Below are 19,981 nucleotides of genomic sequence, written 5' to 3' on the forward strand. Positions count from 1 at the left end.
CAGCAGACTAGATCAAACAGAGGAAAGAATCAGTGAGCTCGAAAGCAGAACATACAAAATTACCCAATCAGAGGAACAAAAAAAAAAAAAAAAAAAGAAAAAGAAAATGAAGTAGGCCCACAAGAATTATGGGACACTGATATAGCTTAACCCCCCAAAGCTCATGTTTAAATATCATCCTCAAGATGACAGCGTTGGGAGGTAAAGCCTAGGGGGCGAATCCCTCGTGAATAGATTAATGCCTTCCCTTGGTGGGGAGGGGGGAGGTGAGATCTCACTCTCTTAATTCCCATAACAGCTGGTTGTTAAAAGGAGCCTGGCATCTCCCTCCCTCTCTCTCTTGCTTCCTCTCTCACCATGTGATCTCCTTACACATGCCAGCTGACCTGTCACTTACTGCCATGAACAGAAGCAGCCAGAGGCCCATCATCAGATGCATCTGTCCAAGAACAGTAAGCCAAATAAACCTCCTTTTGTAAATGAAATACTCAGTCTCAGTTATTCTGTTACAGCAACACAAAAACAGACTAAGACAGACAACAGCAAGAGAAATAACGTATACCACAGAATAGGAGTTCCTGAAGGTGATGAGAGAAAAAGGCCTAGAAAACATATTTAAGGAAATAATAGCTAAAAATTTCCCAAGTAGGGAGAAAGATGACAGCATCCAGGCACAGGAAGCTCAGAGGTCAACAATCAAGTTCAACCCAAAAAGGAATTCCCAAAGCACATCATAAACAAATTATCAAAAACCAAAGACAAAGAAAGAATTCTGAAAGCAGCAAGAGAAAAGAAACACATAACATTCAATGGAGCTCCCATATGGCTTTCAGTGGATTTCTTGGCAGAAACCCTAAAGGCCAGGAGAGAATGGGAAGATATATTCAAAGCACTGAAGAAAAATGACTGTCAAGCAAGAATACTGTAACCAGCAAAACTAACCTTCAAATATGAAGGAGAAATAAAGATTTCCCAGTCAAACAAAAGCTGAGGGATTTCATCAACACCAGACCTGTCTAATAAGAAATATTAAAAAGAGTTTTTCAATCTGAAAGAAGATGCTAATGTGTAACAAGAAAATACCCAAAGATATAAAGCTCACTGGTAAAGTAAGTACAGAGACAATTCAGAATATTCTAATGCTGTAAGTGTGGTGAGTAATGAAGTCTAAAAGACAAACCTATTAAAGTTAATAACAAGTACAACAACCATATAAGAGATAGGTATTATAAAAAGGATGTAACTTGAAACAACAAAAAGACAAAAGGTGGGGGGAATTACATTAAAGTGAAGCGTTTGCTTTGGTTTCCTTTCTTAGCAATCAAAGTAAAGTTGTTATCAGTTTTAAATAATCTGTATTGATTATAACATGTTTTTGTAAGCCTCATGGTAATCATAAAGCAAAAACCAATAATAGATACACTAAAAATGGATAGTGTGAAATCAAAACGTACTACTAGAGAAAATCACTTACTCACAATGGAAGAAAACAAGAGACAAAAAAAGAAAAAAAGAATCTAGAAAACAACCAGAAAATAAGTAACAAAATGGCAGTAGTAAGTCCTTACCTATCAATAATAACTCTAAATGTAAATGAATTAAATTCCCCAGTTAAAAGACAAAGAGCAGCTGAATGGATTATAAAACATGACTCGACTATATGCTGCCTACATGAAACTCACTTCACCTATAAAGACACACATAGATTGAAAGTAAAAAGATACAAAAGAATATCCCATACAAATGGAAACCAAAAAAGAGCAGGAGTAGCTATATTTGTAGCAGATAAAACAGACTTTAAGTCAGGAACAATAAGACAAAGAAGATCTTTGACAAAGGGACCAAATCAGCAAGCAGATATAACAATTTTAAGTATATATGTACTCAACACCAGAGCACCCAGATATATGAAGCAAACATTATTAGATCTAATGGGACAAAATAACTCCAATACAATAGTAGTTGGGAACTTTAACACCCCACTTTCAACAATGGATGGATCATTTAGACAGAAATGCAAGCAGGAAACACTAGAGTTACACTCCACTCTAGACCAAATGAATCGAACAGACACTTACAGAACATTCCATCCAATAGCTGCAGAATACACTTTCCTCTTAGCAGCACATGGAACTTTCTCTAGAATAGACCATACGTTAGGTCACAAAACAAGTCTTAACAACCATCTCAAAAAAGTGAAGTCATATCAACTATTTATTCTGAACACAATGAAATCACTAGGAATCATTAACAGAAAGAACACTGGAAACTGTACAAAGATGTAGAAATTAATCAACATGCTCTTAAACAATGAATGGGTCAAAAAAGAAATTAGAAAGTTAAAAAATCCCTGGAGACAAATGAAAATGGAAACAAAACATACCACACCATAAAGGATAAAGCAAAAGCACTTCTAAGAGGGAAGCTTATAGCAACAAATGCCTACATCAAAAAAAGTACAATGACTTCAAATAAACAACCCAACATTATACCACAAGGAACTAGAAAAACAAGAACAAACCAAACCCAAAATAGAGGGAAAGAAATAATAAAGATCAGAGCAGAAATAAACGAAACAGAAAAACAAAACAAAAGATCAATGAAACAAAGAGTTGGTTTTTCAAAAAGATAAACCAAATCGATAAACCTTAGGCTAAATTAATGAAGGAAAAAAGAGAGAAGAGTCAAATAAATAAAAATGGAGATGAAAAAGGAGACATTACAACTAATATCACAGAAATACAAAGGAGCATAAGAGACTACCATGAACTACTATACACCAACAAATTGGAAAATCTAGAAGAGATAGAGAAATTCCTAGACACAGGAACTTACCTAGTTTGAATCATGAAGAAATAGAAAACCTAAAACAGACCAATAGTGAGTAATAAGATTGAAGCAGTAATAAAACATCTCCCATCAAAGAAAAACCTAATACCTGACGGCTTCACTGCTGAATTCTATCAAACATTTAAAGAAGATGAACAGTTCTCCTCAAACTCTTCCAAAAAGCTGAAGAGGAGGGAATACTTCCAAACTCATTTTGTGAGGCATTACCCTCATACCAAACTGAAAAGTGACATAACAAAAAAAGAAAACTACAGACCAATATACCTAATGAATATAGATGCAAAAATCCTCAACAAAATACTAGCAAACCAAATCCAACAACACATTAAAAAGATTATTCATCATGATCAAGTGGGATTCATCCCAGGAATGCAAGTATGGTTCAATATACACAAATCAATAACCGTGACACATCGTATCAACAAAAAGGACAAAAACCATATAATCATTTCAACAGATGCAGAAAAAACATTGGAAAAAAATTCAATACCAGTTCATGATAAAACCACTCAACAAAATAGGTATAGAAGGAATGTACCTCAACACAATAAAGGCCATATACAACAAACTCACAGCTAATATCATACTGAACAAAAGTTGAACACTTTTCCTCTAAGATCTGGAAAAAGACAAGGATGTCCAATTTCACCATTCTTATTCAACATAGTACTAGAAGTTCTAGTCAGAAGAATAAGGAAAGAGAAAGCAATAAAGGGCATGCAAATTGGAAAGGAGGAAATCAAACTATCCCCATTTACAGATGACATGATTATATATATCGAAAACTCTAAGGAACCCATCAAAAAACTACCAAAACTAATCAGTGAATTCAGTAAAGTTGCAGGATACAAAATCAACATGCAAAAATCAGTAGTGTTCCTATATTCCAGTAACAATCTGAAAAATAAATCAAGAAAGTAATCCCATTTACAATAGCTACCAAAAAACCAAAAAACCTAGGAGCAAATTTAACCAAGGAGGTGAAAGATCTCTACAATAAAAACTATAAAACACTGATGAAAATAACTGAAGAAGACACAAATAAATGGAAAAGTATCCTATGTTCATGAGTTGGAAGAATTAATATCATCAAAATGTCCATATTATCCAAAGTAATCTACATATTTAATGCAATCCCTATTAAAATACCAAAGACATTCTTCTTAGATGTAGAAACAATCCTAAAATGTATATGGAACCACAGAAGACACTGAAGAGCCAAAGCAATCTTGAACAAAAAGAACAAAGCTGGAGACATCACACTACCTGACTTCAAAATATAGTATAAAGCTATAGTAACCAAAATAGCATGGTACAGGCATAAAAGTAGACACACAGATCAGTGAAACAGAATGGAGAGCCCAGAAACAAACCTACACATTTATAGCCAACTGATTTTCGACAGGGAGGCCAAGAACATACACAGGCAAAGGACAGCCTCTTCAACAAACGGTGCTGGAAATGTGGATATCCACATAGAGAAGATTGAAACTAGAATCCCACCTCTCACTATACACAAAAATCAACTCAAAATGGATTAAAGAATTAAGGGGAAATGCTTCATGAAATTGGGACCGGGAAAGGCTTTCTGAACAGACTTCCAAGGCACAGGCAACAAAAGCAAAACTAAGACAAATGGAATTATATCAAACTAAAAACCTTCTGCACAGCAAAGGAAACAATCAACAAAGCGCAGAGACAACCTACAGAATGGAAGAAAAGTATCTGCAAACTACACATACAACAAGGAGCTAATATCCAGAATATATGAGGAACTCAACTCACCAGCCAAAAATCATCACCATCATCATCAGCCAATTGAAAAATGAGCAAAACACCTAAATAGACCTTTCTCAAAAGAAGACATACAAATGGTCAACAGATATATGAAAAAATGTTCAACATGACTAATTGTCACAGAAATCCACAAGGAGATATCATCTCACTCCAGTGAGAATGGCTATTATCTTAAAGAGAAAATAACAAAAGCTAGCAAGGATGTGGAGAAAGGAAACTCTCATACACGGTTGGTGGGAATGTAAACTAGGAGATTTCTCAAAAAATTAAAAATAGAACTACCTTATGATGCAGCAATCCCACTACTAGGTATATATCCAAAGGAAAAAATCAGTGTACTGAAGAGACACTTGCATTCCCATGTTCTTTCCAGCATTGTTAACAGGAGCCAGGAGAGGGAATCAACTTAATGTTCATCAGCAGATGAATGAAAAAAAAAAAGTGGTATGTATACACAATGGAATACTACTCAGCTATAAAAAAGGAACAAAATCCTGTCATTAGCAACGCCATGGATAGAACTGGAGACCATTATGTAAAGTGAAGTAAGTCAAGACAAATTCCACACGATCTCACTCATATGTGAATGCATAAAAAAAAAAAAAAAAAAAAAAAGTGGTTCTCATAGAGGTAGAGAGAATGGTGGCTATCACTCTGGGAATGAGGGGAAGGGGAAGAGCTTGGTCAATGGGTACAAGGTTACAGTTACAGAGGAAGAATAAGTGCTGGTGCTCTAGGGTGACTGCAGCTAATAACAGCGAATTGTATATTTAAAAACAGCTAGAAAAGAGGATCTTGAATGTTATCACCACGAAGAAATGATGAATGTTTAGGTGATGTATATGCTAACTACCGGGAGGAAATCAGCATACCACATATGCATGTATTGAAACAACATACTGTACCCCATTAACATGTACAATTAGAAATAAATTTTAAAAAAAGAATTTCCTAACCAGTCACCCACTTACTGACCCTGTAGGTGTGGCCACATTCTGCCCCTGCGGCAAGAGAGGAGAGAGGATGCAGGGAACCTGACAATGTCTCTGCTCACCACTCCTCTCTGGGTCTCTGCTCAGGGTCTGGCATGGGAAGTGCCCAAGTCAAGGCTAATTTCCAGCTAAAACATCTTTCAGAATTCCCAGGAATTATGATGAGAATTCTGAAAGGAAGGCAACTTGCCTATCTCCTGTTCTGGGGTATCTTTCATGTGTTCCAATACATCCACAATAATTTGCCCTAGAGCAGAGGGTTCTCAAAGTGTGGTCCCTGGACCATCCACATCACCTGGAGATGCAAATGATGGGCCCCACCCCAGACCTGCGGAATAAACTCTGGAGGTGGGGCCCAGCAGTCTGTGCCTTTGCAAGCCCTGCAGGTGATCCTGACACAGGCTAGAATTGAGAATCCCTTCACATACACATAGCCCATTTCCTTGTCTCTCATTAAGGGAAGCCCAGCCAAGTCGTTCTGTGATTCTTGCGGATTACGTACCCAGTGTTCGAAGTGGCAGCAGTGCACCAAGGATAAACATCATCATAAAATAATGCAACTGCTCCATAAAGCAGCATTAATTTATGCTCCTTGTGAGGCACTAGCTTCTTCCCTTAGTTACTTTAAAGTTCTCCAAGGAGTGAGGTCCTTTTGGAAAATGAAAATACTGAGTCCCAAGGGGTCTTACACAGCACAGATGTAACCCTCTTTACAAAACCCTAAGACTATGAAAATAAGAAGCTTGTTTGACAGACTCCTTAAGTACCTCTTGTAATGCAGAACTCACTATGGATTTGAGTATTCTTTCTCCAAAGCACTTGGGCCCAGAAATGTTTCCAAGTTTGCATTTTTTTTTTTTTTTTTTAATATTTGCAGAATGCACACTGGTTCAGCAACCCTAACCTGAAAATCTGAAATCTGAAATGTTCCAATGAGCATTTCCTTTCAGCATCATGTTGGTGCTCAAAAAGTTTGGGATTTTGGAGCATTTCAGATTTCAGGTTTTCGGATTAAGGATGCTCGACCTATACTTGTAGCAGACACCGTGTATGGAAGTCTTTGCAGATGTTAAGGGCACTGTCTCTGTCCAGTTCCTGGCTCTGCTCTCTTAAGCCATAAACAGAGGAAGGGTGTCCCTGGGGCCCCAGAACAGCCCTGCCATGATCTGCAGGTGGCAAATGGCCATCCCCAAGGCTGCCCTCCTAGAGGCCAAGAGGCCCATGTCTTCTAGGAGACATGGACTCTGTCCCCTCCTGACCTAGCCAATCCTCCAGATGTGCTTCTGTCAGCATCCCCCTGAACTCCCACCCCATGTAGGCAGCAAGGATGACACAGAGCTCCTGGGGAGGTGGGTCTGAGCCAAGGAACACTGAGTGCTCAGTCCAGACTCTGACACCAGTCCGCTCATGTGGTCCAGGGTGCACTCGTTCTGGGCATCAAGTGCATACTAGGTTCAAAGTCTCTTCAACACCTGAGTCATATGAACCCCAGCCCAACATATGTTTATGCAGTTAGTTTTCCAAACCCTTGTGCATTTTATTTCAGTAATTTCCACCATTTAAGACACTCAAGTTCTTTTCAGATACCGATTCCATCAGCCAGCATGTCCTCACACTTGGTTACGTCTAGTAATTTGATTATTATGCTGGTCATATCTGAAACCAATCCAAACACCAGCAGGACTGAGCACTGAAGATAGGTCCTGTGGCCCCCTCTAGAAGCCCTGACTGTAGGCAGCACAGATGCCCCTGCTCCAAGCTCCAGGAGCTCCTCACCTGTGTCCACTTATAGACATTGATTGACTGCTTTCCTCTCCCACTGACAGGAGGTCCAGGAGGGCAGGGGCCATGCAGCCCTGCTGACCACGGTATACTCAGCACCCAGCAAAGTGCAGGCACACAGTAGGTGCTCACTAAATGTGTTTGCAAGAAAGGAAGCAGCCAAAGGAAAAAAAAGGCAGACATAAAGGAAGTAAAAAATATGGAAGGAAAGAATTAAAATTACATTTTTAAGAAAGGAAAACCAAAGGAAAAGAAAACGAAAAGAGTTTATTTGGGGTTATAATTATCCAGCATGTTAATAAATCCATGTAACTGATATCTGACCTAGAATTCTGAGTTTTCCATAGGGTTCCATGTGGGAAGAGGATTTGCCAAAATCGAGGTCCCATAATGACATCATTTCCCTGACTTTTCTGCCTACTAAGCCTGATAAGAATGACAGTGATGTGAATTACTGCTCAAGTTTTAATAATCCATTTAAAAGAATTAGGGAGTTTCCGTGTCTGTGTCTTGTTTCTGGTGAGCCATCGCTGGCTCGGCCCCACTCAAGCATCCATCTGGGAGCCCCTCCAGTGCCATGGCAACCAGTGTATCACCCACACAGGTGTGCTTATTTTTGGAGGACTCTTCCAGCTCACTAACCCACTGAGGAAAGGAAGGCAACCTGCCTCTTTCCTGTCTTCGGTCTCTTTCATGTGCTTCCATTCCTTGGCTTCTATGGCAGGTCAGCGACTAAACCCACAAGTTTTCTGGTCCCATGGGACATGTCCTCCCTTTGGGTCATGATGACTAAACTCACTTAGGATCAATCAGCCCACCCCTCTTAACCACACTAGCTCTGCCTGCCCAGCTGGGGCACATCAGCCCTCTCACATCAGCCCCACACAAAGAGACCATCTTCACCTTGTCCCTGAGAGAACTATAAAGCCCTTTCTGCTATCCTTAACATTGTTTTGGACTTTCCTTTGGAGAGATGGGGTCAGAAGGATATTCCATTTGGTCCTACAAAAGTGATTCAGAGCAAGGAACCCGACAGTTTTGTAACTTCAGATTGTCTGTGCTCTGGTTTCCTCATCTATAACACGGGGTGTCAATGAAATCCACCCCAAAGAGTTGCTGGCTTCTAACATGAAAAGCACTTAGAACCGTGCCGACACGTAGAGGGTGCTCGGTCATGGTCAGATGTTGTCAGTAGTGGATGGCTTTCCACGTGGCCTCCCTTTAGGCTGCAGTGCCATTTCTCATCAGCATCCATGTACAGCTCTGTATTTCCGAGAAACCCCTGTTCCTACCCTGTGGCCTTTCAACACCTGCCCACTGCATTCTTCCTTAGGGTGCTGAATTGGTGCCTTCAGAACCCCGCCTCTGTGCCACCTCCCCTTTCAGAGTATCTGGAAGCCACACCTAGGACTTTCTCTGTCCTTTTAGAATCTGCTTCCCTGAAGTCTAGGGTAAACATCAGGCTTTGACCAGGACATGTGGGCCAGCTTCCTACACATCCTAATCTAAACCATCCTCACCCTGCTGACTTGACGCCATGCAGAAGGGTGGACGCCACCTGCCCAGGGCATGGGAGACACTCAAGAAACATGAGTTTGCTTCCCTTCACCGAGGCCCCTTGTCAGAAAGAGCTGGGCCCAGAGGCAGGAGGTGGCCCTCTGAGGGTCCAAGTGTTCTGCCACATGGGAATGACTAACCAGATGCCTGCTCTTTACTGAGCAGGACTAAACAATACAGAATCTTTCAGGCCTGCATCTATGGAACAGAACTCAAGCTATTGTGTGCTGAAGGATTTCTGTGTGCCTCTTAAAGGACGCCCTGTGTCACAGGTGGGGCAGCCCTGCCGACCTGGTGAAGTCAGATGCCCAGACACGTGTCCAAAGCCCTCAGATGCACTGGGCCTGAGCACGACACTCTCATACCTGAGACCCTTTACACCCTGTGCTCTGGCCACTAAACACTTGTAACTTTGAACAAAATGATAATGATAATGGTTCTTAGGAGATTTGGTGCTCCATTCAGAACACTCACCACCTAAACTATATCACGTGTACTCAGCACTTCAGAATTTCTAGAACAACTCCATTCCTATTCATTCATTTTGTCCTCACAGCCCAGGCAGAAAGGCCTCCAGGGCTCCGATGAGTAACTGGAGAGGGGCAGTGGCTGCCAAGACCAGCCAGCAGTCAGTGGCAGATCAGGGGCAAAACTCAATCCAATGTGAAACCCAAAGTCTTGAGTTACTAAAACCAAAGGGGCATATACCCAAAATAATTGAAAGCAGGGACTCAGATATTTGCACGCCCACGTTCAGAGCAGCATTCTTGATAACCAAAAGGTAGAAGCAACCCAAGTGTCCATCCACTGACAGATGAATAAACAAAATGTGGTTCCACACAAAGAATATTATTCAGCTTTAAAGGGCAGGAAATTCTGACGCATGCTACAACATAGATGAACCTTGAGGACGCTGTGCTGAGTGACATAAGCCAGTCACAAAGAGACAAATACCGTATGATTCCACTTATATGGGGTCCCAGAGTAGTCAAGCTCATAGACAGAGAGTGGAATGCTGGCTGCTAGGGGCTGGGGAGGGGAATGCGGAGTTTGTGTTTAATGGGGACAGAGTGTCAGTTGAGGAAGATGGAAAAGTTCTGGAGATGAATGGTGGTGACAGTGCACGGCAATGTAAATATACTTAATGCCACTGAACTTCACACTTAAAAATGGTTAAGCTGGTCAACGTTATGTGTATTTTTGCACAGTAAGGAAAAGGGGGAGGATTTGCCATGATTATGGAGTCACTGACACACCTGCAATTTTCCCTTGCCTGATCTTCTGCACCTTGTAGCGGATGGAGGTCCCCACCATCAGGTACACATCGTAAGCAGGATTTAGAAGGATGTTCTCCAAAATCAGCAGCCTGACCTCCGCAGGGCGTACGTTCTTGGAATGATGAAGAGGGCAGGAAAGGCGAGGTGGGGGTGGGGGTGGGGGTGGGGACGGTGTGGGCAAGAGAAAGAGAGTTGGTTTTTTTTTTTTTTTTTTTTTTACTTTTCAGTATGTTCACATGGGAAGATGAAAGCTAAGGGTGAGAAAACGAGACATCACTCACAACCCCACACCTCCAGACAACAGAAATCCCAGGGGAGCCCTGTACGCATGGCAGGTATGCATTCAAAGGCCATTACCAAAACACACTGAGCACCTCACTTTGCATTATGTATACCTTGATTTAAAATAATAATTAAACAGAAAGAAAAGAGAGGAGCTGGGAGTGATCTCTATGGATCTATAGATTCTAGGGCCACGAGGAGCTTGAGTTCTCTCCCCACAAAAGCCCCAACGCCCAGGGAGGTTATGAAACCTCAGGCCAACACGAAAACAGGGAGAGCGTGCATCTCTAACAAGCCCTCAGCCCCCACTTCTCAGACCCTTCCCCCTGCCCACCCCTCATCCCCCACCAGTGAGCGCCTCCTCAGGAAAACCTGTGAGAGACCTGAGATGGGGAAAGACTGCTCCGTGTCCTGTCTAGTGCACAACCAGTTACTGGCTTCTGCAGGGCCTGCTCCTGTCACTGTCTTGGGCTATTTGACAGCCCAAACCCTGTGGATGGGAATCATTTGCTTTGCCATTGGTTTTCTCCAACTGGACGCTGACAGCAAAGCAAATGATACTTGTCCACAGAAATGTAAATACACTTCCTCTGCTGGCTGTGCAACCTGTGGATAGCAGGCAGTTTTCCATTTCAGCATCCCTGAGGACCTGTGCACGCATCTGCTCTATGGATTCTCCTTTGAGCCTGTTGTAATATCTTGCAGGTTTCCCCACTTAACAGAAAGTTCAATACTATCTTTGACACGTTAAAAACATATCAAGCATCTACCATAGGCCAGGTTCTGTGGCGGGTGTTTTCCAGCACAGAAGGCAGGGAAACTCCTATCACAGGTAGGACAAGGAATTTGCCCTTCCAGCCCAGTAGTGGCCACAGCCCCCATCCCATCCCTGGGCACCACACAGGGCAAACTATCTCCAATTACCATGTGCAGAGTCCTGTGGGATTAGCCCCTGTAACATGGTGTGTCCTCATGTTTCCACAGCCCTCCAGGACTCCCAAACTACTGACTAAACCACTAAAGAGAGTGAATCAGAAGACGATTTCTCTTTGACACTCTACAAAATTAAACATCAGACAAAGTATCACAACCTTCCTGCCTGTGCTCCAGAAGAAAAAGAAGATCTCAGGGTTGCAGCTCAAAATGAGGCATGGGTAGGGGGACATCCACCCACTAGAACCGGGAAGGCACCAGGACCTGGGCTAAACCTATTCCTCACTCTCCTTTCCTCAGTCCCACCCTGTGAAAATGGGACACTGATGGGGAAGCAGGTCCTGGTGAGGCCGGGTGACGTGGGCTGGGGTCGGGTAGGGCGGGCTGGAGTGGGGAAGGGGTGAAGACACCTAGCTGTGCACAAATGGGACCACAGAGCAGCCAGACTCAGGGCTCCAACTGGTGCACAGGGAGAGCTGGCATGGAAGACAACTGGGAGCTCCCAGATGCTGTCAGAATCCCAAGCGCTTGGGTGTATTCCAGTACTGGGACAGGTACACCTTTTGGAAATAAGCTAGTTATTGGGAACCCTGCTGCTCTTGGACCTCCCTGGAAACTGAGAATGAACAATGCATGTGACTCCAGAGATGATGTGCTCTGGTGCCTTAGCTCCCCTCCCTAAGCTCAAACACACCAACCCAAACAAACACCAATACAGAATCCCACCCTAAAGCCATTTCCACTATTTGCTCTGTCCACGGGTGTTTAGGACCCACCTTGTAAACAGCCTCCTGGATGCGGGCCTTAAGCTTGGAACTCCCGGTCTTCATCCCAGACACCAGGATGGTATCCCCTTGCTTGGCCGCTTTCTCCATCTCTGAGATGTAGGAAGGAGGGATGTACGTAGACTCCAAGAAAGTGAGTATTCTGGAAGAAGAGCATGTCATCAAAGCTCATTCGTCAAACCTGAGCACAAGGTTCAGCAGAATCTAACACCACATTCACTTCTATCAATACCCGCCACTACAAGCCAGACACTGGAATAAGTGGTGCCCCCTCGTTGGTGCTGCCTAGAAACATGCCCCTGCAGCCTCCTACATCCTTGTGAAAAATGCACGTTCTTGGCCCCTGGCCCAGACTGTCTGCAGGGAGCCTGAGAATCTGCATGTTATCAAACTCCACACATGAGAACCTCCAGCTTAGTACAAACAGTCCAAATGGGAAAAGTGGAGCCCAAGAAAAACAGGCCACAGGCCAAAGACCACACGCCCAGCCCGGGCAGCATCAGCAGTGCCCATCAGTCCCTGGAGCTGCCGGCCACACTCCAGCCCTCCCCTCTAGCAGAGTGCCTGACTTTGGGAAATGATTCTCAGTGACCATCTGCTCCACCCCGAGCTTCTGGGCTGGGGAAGAAGTCAGGATGTGGTGGCCCATCCCCAGAGTGTGGGGCGGCAGGCAGAGCTGGCTTGAGGGACTCTCTTGATATAGTCTCTCATTCCAACCTGCAAGTTACAAATGTGCCCACCGTTCCGCCCCAAAAGAGCAATCTGCTGGACACGCTTCCATGCTCCTAAGCTCCACCGGACACCATGCCATGCCATGAAGTATTTCCTCACCCAGTTTTACCAGCTGTCGTATGCTGAACTGAATGAAAATCCAGGACAATCCAGTTCCAACACGCCCGAGTTTTGTGGATTTCGGTTAACATTCAGCTCACGTACGGAGCTGCCTGGAAGCTTGGGGTCTTGTGGCAGCAGCAAATGGGCCTAGTGGCCCAGAGGTGGGCAGGGCACCTGTGTTCCCTGAACATCTAGCATGTACCAGGCCCAGAGAGGGGCCCTGAGCCACAATCAACCTGCCGACCCACAGAGTGGCCCTCAGAAGTGGACACAGTAATTATACACATTTTTTAGGGGAGGAAGCTGAGGCTCGTGTGGGTTACATTCCTTGACTAAGTCCACAGGCAGGAAGCAAGAAGGCCAGGATTGGAATCCAGGTGTCTTTGACTCTACAGCCCATGTTCCTGGCTTTATGAAACATCAGAAATCCAGAGCTGGTCCAGGAGACAGGTAGAGGATGAGGGTCCAGCCCCAAAGAGCTCTTACTCCAGGAGGGCAACTCAGCTCGCACAGTGTCGGAGCATCTGCCCTGGAGACGGTGTGAGCTGAGCTCTAGAGAATAGTGTGACAGAGACTCCACCACATTCCCACCATCTCCTACCGCCCCGAGTAAAGGTGTAAATAGAAGGTGTAAATAGAAGACGAGGCTCTTAATGCATCCACAAAGTACTTACTGATTGCAAAGGGGTAAGAAAGTGACTTCACAGTGGGGAACCCTGGCAGATACCACCTCACCCAAGTGACCATCATCAGTAATAGACTGATTGGAATTGTGGCATCAAGCAATTAAAAGAATGTAGAATATCACTTCTTCATATTCCTGCCAAAGATGCAGAGCTCTGAGTCCAGTCATGAGAGAACATCAGGTAAACCCAAAATGAGGGGTGGTCTACGAAATAACCGCACTGTCACCATCACAAATGTCAAGGTCCCCAAAGTCAAGAAAAGACTAAGAAACTGTCCCAGGCTGACTGAAACCCAGTGAAACAGCATGACACACAGCATGTGACTCTGGGTTGGGTTTTTTTGGCTACAGAATTGGGACAATTGGCAAAGCTTGAATGAGGTCTGATGACTGTCACCCTCAGTGTTCACTTCCTAATCCTGATGACTGTGGATATGCAGGACCCGCAACTATTCAATAGGCTTAAAGTTGTTGCAAAATTTTAAAAAATTAAATCTTCTTGCCCCAAAAGGGACTGTACTCTTTTAAAAAATTATTTAACAAAGCATGAGGAAATACAAGCACAGACTTTGGGTCTGTACCAGCACTGGCAAAAAGAAGGTTCCACAGAGATGAAAAGGCTCTGTGCTTCTGCTCTGCCCAACAGGTTGCAGCACTAACCCCGTGGCTAATGGGCCCTTGAAATGTAGCCAGTGCATCTTAGGAACTGAACTCTTCGTTCTATCTAAAACAGCCAGATGGGGTTAGTGGCTCCCATACTAGATAATGCAGATTAGAAAGATCTGAGTTTAAATCCTATCTCTGCCACTTACCAACCTCAGACAAATGGTTCAACCTCTCCTAGCCTCAGAGTCTACATCTGAGAAATAGAACAGTCGTATGCACAGCCCATGCAGCTGGTGAGAGGATGAAACGAGTCAAGATCCTTAAGACGTCCACCTCATGCACGTTTGTCTGCACACCCATGCTGGGAAACCCAGCCTGCACTACCTGACAATGCCTGTCACTGCTGGTCCATCCTTTCAGCCAAAACTTGTCCCCCCCTTTAATTTGTTCCCAATGGAAGTGCTGCCCTCAGGGGCCACACACACTTCCTCTGCTCCCCAAGACAGCCTTCTGCAGCTGGACACCCCAGGCCCCTCAACAATTTTCCACAGAACACCCCCTAGTGGGCAGCAGAAGCAGCCAGGCTCCCGCACAACTGTGTGAGATGAAACCCTTTTCCCTAATCAGTCACTGGGAATGTCGGCAGACCTCTGGGAATCGCCCCAGGCTCCTCGCTGACAGTGGTGAAAGCCACAGACATCCCCCTTCCCACTTCCCTTCAAAAGGGGTCAGGCCCAGCGAAGGCACCTCTTACCGCAGTGCATTGTGGGAGTCTGAGAACCCATCCGCCTCTGCGTCCTTCACAATCATCCAGTCAAAGGCCAGCCCAGCCAGGGTGCTGAAGGTGTTCCCTGTAAGGGCAAATGGGGGAGGCAGAAACACATCAGAGTTAATTCCCCAGGGCCAAGGGGAGCATTCTGTTACATGCAGGAACCATCCTCAGTGCCATCCCCTTGCAAAGCAGGTGCTATGACCTCCACATCAGGAAGGGGAAACCAAGGCTGAATGGAAGGAAGGCACCTGCTCCCCGTCAGAACTGCAAGGGGCTGAACCAGAATTGGAACCCAGGCCCGTCTCAGGTGAAAAACTGTTCTTCCCATAGTACCTGACTGCTTTCAACTGCTCACAAAAGGCTCGTAGCACATAACACCATCACCCCTCATGCCTGTGAGCATTTGACGTCTAGAAGGCTGCTCTGAGAACTGAGTCACTCACTCCTCACTGTCTCCTGGGGAGTAAACTCCTCCCTCCTACCCCAGTGCAGGGGAGGAAACTGAGGGATGAGGGGGCAGTACCCTCGACTGTCTGGTTCCAGGTGGCTATTCTCGTCTTGTCACCTTGACTGAGACTCCCAGGGTCCCAGGGTGGAGGGGACAGAGACCAGACCCAGCCAGCCTCAGCTCAGAAGTCCTAGCTTGCTTTTACGAGCTTTCTGACCCACTGTTTCCAGATGAGAAATATGCACACACAAGTGCCATTTCCAAGCTCTCTTGAAAAGCCTGAAGATCTGGATGCCTGGGCCTCACTCTCTCTTAGGACCAGCGACTGGCTCAGCCTCTCTTGAAGGGTAGAAGGGGCCATGTTCTCTCCACCACACTCTGTTGTCCCACACCCACTCCATGTCCCTCATCTACATTCCTCGCCTGGCCAGCCCCCAAAATAGAGCATCTGGGGTTTAGAGAAAGTCCTTTTACAGTACAAAGGGCATGGTATTTAGAGTCAGGCCGGCCTGGCACCCTGCCTTCCCCATGACATCTCAAAGGCCAAATGAAGCAGTGCTTAGCAAAAGCTCCAGAAACCTGAGCTGTCCCCGCCTTTACATTTCGGGGCATCATGAGTGAAGGGAGGCCTCTCGTCACAGTTCCCCAGGTGTCTATCTGCTTGGGCAACTGACCAGAGAAAAACAGAGGAACGAAGCCACCTGCTCACCCTGTCTATGATGAACGTGGGCATGGAGATTTTTTCTTAAGTGGTCTGAGAGAGGATTTTTTTTTTTTTTTTTTTGACCAGTAAGGGGATCACAACCCTTGGCTCGGTGTCGTTGGCACCACGCTCAGCCAGTGAGCGCACCAGCCATCCCTGTATAGGATCCGAACCCACGGCCTCGGCGCTATCAGCACCGCATTCACCCAAGTGAGCCATGGGGCTGGCCCGAGGGAGGATTTTGAGCAAATAAAATGCCTGTGGTTTCTCAAACCCCAAAGCATTTTAACCAAAGTAATTTGTCTTCCTAACATCCACAGCATTAGGCAAAGCAGCTAGATGCTAAATCCACACCTGGGAAGGAAAGTGGCTGCAGGAGACCTAGACATCCTCTAGCCTAACCCGAGGACACAACGTACTGCTGCACCCCCATCACATGGGGGCCAAGACCCTTCTCGCATGCCGCAGGGAGGAGCAGCTCACCACCTCCCAGCACAGCCCCTTCCTCTGCATAACAGTTCTGACCACAAGAATCTTCTTCCTCATACCAAGCCGAGGTGAGATGTCCACAAAGCAAAGGCTGTCTGGTGGCAGAGACAGGCAGGCTGACTGCAGGATGCTCTCAGTGAGGGTAAGGAAGGGTTCTCCTGTGATCTCACTGGATTGTGAAATGACGACCAGAAATTCAACACGAAAGCCCATCAGGCAGTCCACTCCCTTAACGCATGTCAATCCACACATCACAGGAGTGTCCTGAACACCAACCCTGGGGGTTTCCACCCAGGTCACCTCCAAGCACCACTTTTCTGTAGAATGAGAGTGAAAAGATCAAGCCATGGGGTCGTTGGGAAGATCAAATCGATAAATCACCTGGTACTGTTCACAACGGCCCTAACACGGACAAGGAGACAGTGGCAGGGAATCGTGTCACCGACATTTCAGCAGCTGCACACGGAGCTCTGTTTTTCATTATCTTGCTCCCCCCAGTCTGTCCTGCATGTTTAAATGTGGAAGAAATGACAAATGTGTGATAACGCCAAGGCCAGAAAGTGTCCTTGGGCTTCCAGAAGTTTCGCCAACTCAGGCAGATGCACAAGCAGGACCAGCTGTGTAATTTTCAGGGCTCCATGCAGATGAAAAGGAAGGCACTTGGTTCAAAAGGTAGGGGAAAGTTCCAAAAGAAGGCAAACCAGACTCAGGAAGGCTGCAAGAAGAAAGAAGAGACCCTGGGCACACAGTCAGCCACAGAGTGTTCCTGCGGCGTGTGGGAATACTACAGGGTGAGGACAGAGCCTGGGAGGTGCCTCAGGCACCTGCCCAGCAACTCTGGGCTCACGTGGGCCTGCCAGCTGCTGGCCACTGGGCTCTGCTTCCACACCAGCCACTGGACCAACACACTGTTTCCCACCTGGGTTGGGCTCCGGGAAGTCAAGTCAGGTATCTCTCCTTCCCATGGCCTGCTGCGCATCTTTAAGTCTGTGCACCAGGATGCCCTTGGTACCTGGATTGCGAGTCATGAGAGGCTCACCCCGGCTGAGATGCAGCCTCCAGACCAAACTGTGTTTAACTTTTGTAGGAGCAGCCACACTGCTTTCCACAGCGGCTGCACAGCCATGCCGTTTTCACGCTCCTGCCAGCAGCGTGTGAGGGTGCCAGTTTCTCCAAATCCTCGATGTATCACCATGCAACACTCCAGCCATTGGGGAGCATGCACCCACTCCTCCCCAACCAGGCCCCATCGGGGAACAGAGGGTAGAAGTGGTGAGGGGTAAGGAAGGAGAGGGAGAGGCCAGGCAGGACCCAGGACACCAGGGGACAGGAAGCAGGTGGCCAAGAACCCATCCCAACAGTCAGGGAGTGGCAGGGAAGCAGGAGCAGGAATTACTGAGATTCCAAGCCCCTCACGTGCTCCACTGTCCCATCCGACTCCACTCAAAAGACACAAGTACAAACATAAATGTATTGCCAAGCACTAAGCCAAACCTAGGGCCCTTCTGAGCAGAAAGCCCTGTGTGAAGCTGGCACTGTGCGCATGAAGAGACCAACTTGCGGCTGACAAAGTAAAACCACAGGAGGCCAGGTGTGGCTCATTCCCTGTGACCCCCAATCCCCCTCAGGGGAAAGCCCCGAGATGGACATATGCAGTGAGGATTTTGCAGGTTTGCAGGGGATGAGAGGGAGTACAAAATGTTTTCAAGAAACCTCTGCCTATAGTTTTACTTTTTCCATTCAAAAGGTAGCTATTAGCACCTACTATGTGCAACAGACAGAGCCCTTGATCTTGAAGCCTCATAGCTGAGTGCTAATGTTAACCAGGAGAGCCAGGGGTCCAGTCTCCAGAGGAACCCACCTCCCCTGTCCTGGTCCCAGGAGGCTGCAGAGAAAGATTGAGCAATTCAATTTAACAAACATTTGCCAAATGACCACTGGGACCAAAGTCCATTGTCAAACACAGAAGAATCCAGAAGAATGAAGTGACCCTGTTCTGCCCTCCAAGTGTTGAGCTTGACAACACCAAGAAGAACATGCCAGGTGTCCTGAGCAGGGGCCAGTGAAGAAGAGCTGAGGGCCATCAGAAGGGAGGACTAAGTTCCACCTCAGGCAGTCAGGGAAGGCTCCCTGGAGGGGGGAGCACCTCAGAGGGAATGTCCACAGGAACCCAGACATCTGAAAGCAGAGTTCAGGAGGGGAAGGTGCTCGGGCAGAACATGGGGTATGAGGAAGGGTGAAGAGGGGGTCTTTGGTAACCCTGAGCTAGCATGTGTGGGCTGGGAAATTACTGCAAAAACATCAAGTCTAGCGAGCACTCCGCAAAGGACCTCAGGGCAAAAAGGCAGACCCCAGCCACGTGTGGATGGCCCCCAGCCCAGGAAACATGCAGTAGCAGGAGATGGGCAGTGTGGCCCAGTGGAAAAGAGCTCAGGTAATGGAGTTAGATATCCCGAGATCCAGCCCTTGCTCGGCCACCCATGAGCTGCGTGACCTTGGGCAAGTTACTTAAGCTTTCTGGGCTTCGGCCTCCTTGTCTATACAATGGGCATCGTACCATCCATCCTTGTGGAGTAACAGATTGCACTTGTAAAGGGTCTAGCACAGTGCCTGGCATACACGGGCCATCCACCTAACAACATTTGTTGAGCTATTGAGTCTTTTTTGACAAATACCCACCAATCTACATCATGTCCCTTCTGAGACTACAAAGTCCTCAAAAGTTACAAGAGGCAAACTCATCTTCACAGAGGAGACTCTGACCAGTAAAGAGGTCACAGGCTCGGGACAAAGGCAGAAGGGTGATAAAGACACCAGTCAAGGTACTTCTTTCTGGGCAGAGAACACCAACTAGAAAGCATGACAGCCTCACTGCAAATAGCGAGGAAGTGACCTAACCATTTATTTACAGCCTTGATGTGGGCCACTTGTGAATGGCCTGGTCTTTGTCACCAGATGACTTCCTACTCTGGAACCAGCTGCCATCAAAACGTTAGGAGTCGGGGAAAGGTGAGAGGTAACCATCACATGCTGCTGGGCATCTGTCCTGGCACGGCAGTGGGCACAGGAAGGCCACTCCTGACATTGCCACCAACTGCCTGGGGAAAAGGATGCAAACTCAGGGAAAAAAGAGACTTAAAATGACTTATTAAAAAAACAAAGAAGACCAAACTATAACAAAGAGGGACA

General features: G+C 46.0%; 1 protein-coding gene across 1 annotated transcript in view; it reads right to left on the reverse strand.

Moving 5' to 3' along the window:
- The window catches only part of NUP210 (nucleoporin 210), a 111,244-nt gene that overhangs the window by 70,783 nt on the left and 20,480 nt on the right, over positions 1-19,981 (reverse strand). Inside the window, exons 4-6 of the mRNA XM_063113907.1 lie at positions 15,135-15,231; positions 12,247-12,397; positions 10,235-10,367 (exon numbers count right to left, since the gene is read on the reverse strand). Of these exons, the coding sequence (XP_062969977.1) occupies positions 10,235-10,367; positions 12,247-12,397; positions 15,135-15,231 (381 nt within the window). The remainder of the gene's footprint in view (positions 1-10,234; positions 10,368-12,246; positions 12,398-15,134; positions 15,232-19,981) is intronic.

This window comes from Cynocephalus volans, chromosome 11, assembly GCF_027409185.1.
Source record: "Cynocephalus volans isolate mCynVol1 chromosome 11, mCynVol1.pri, whole genome shotgun sequence".
Lineage (NCBI taxonomy): Eukaryota > Metazoa > Chordata > Mammalia > Dermoptera > Cynocephalidae > Cynocephalus > Cynocephalus volans.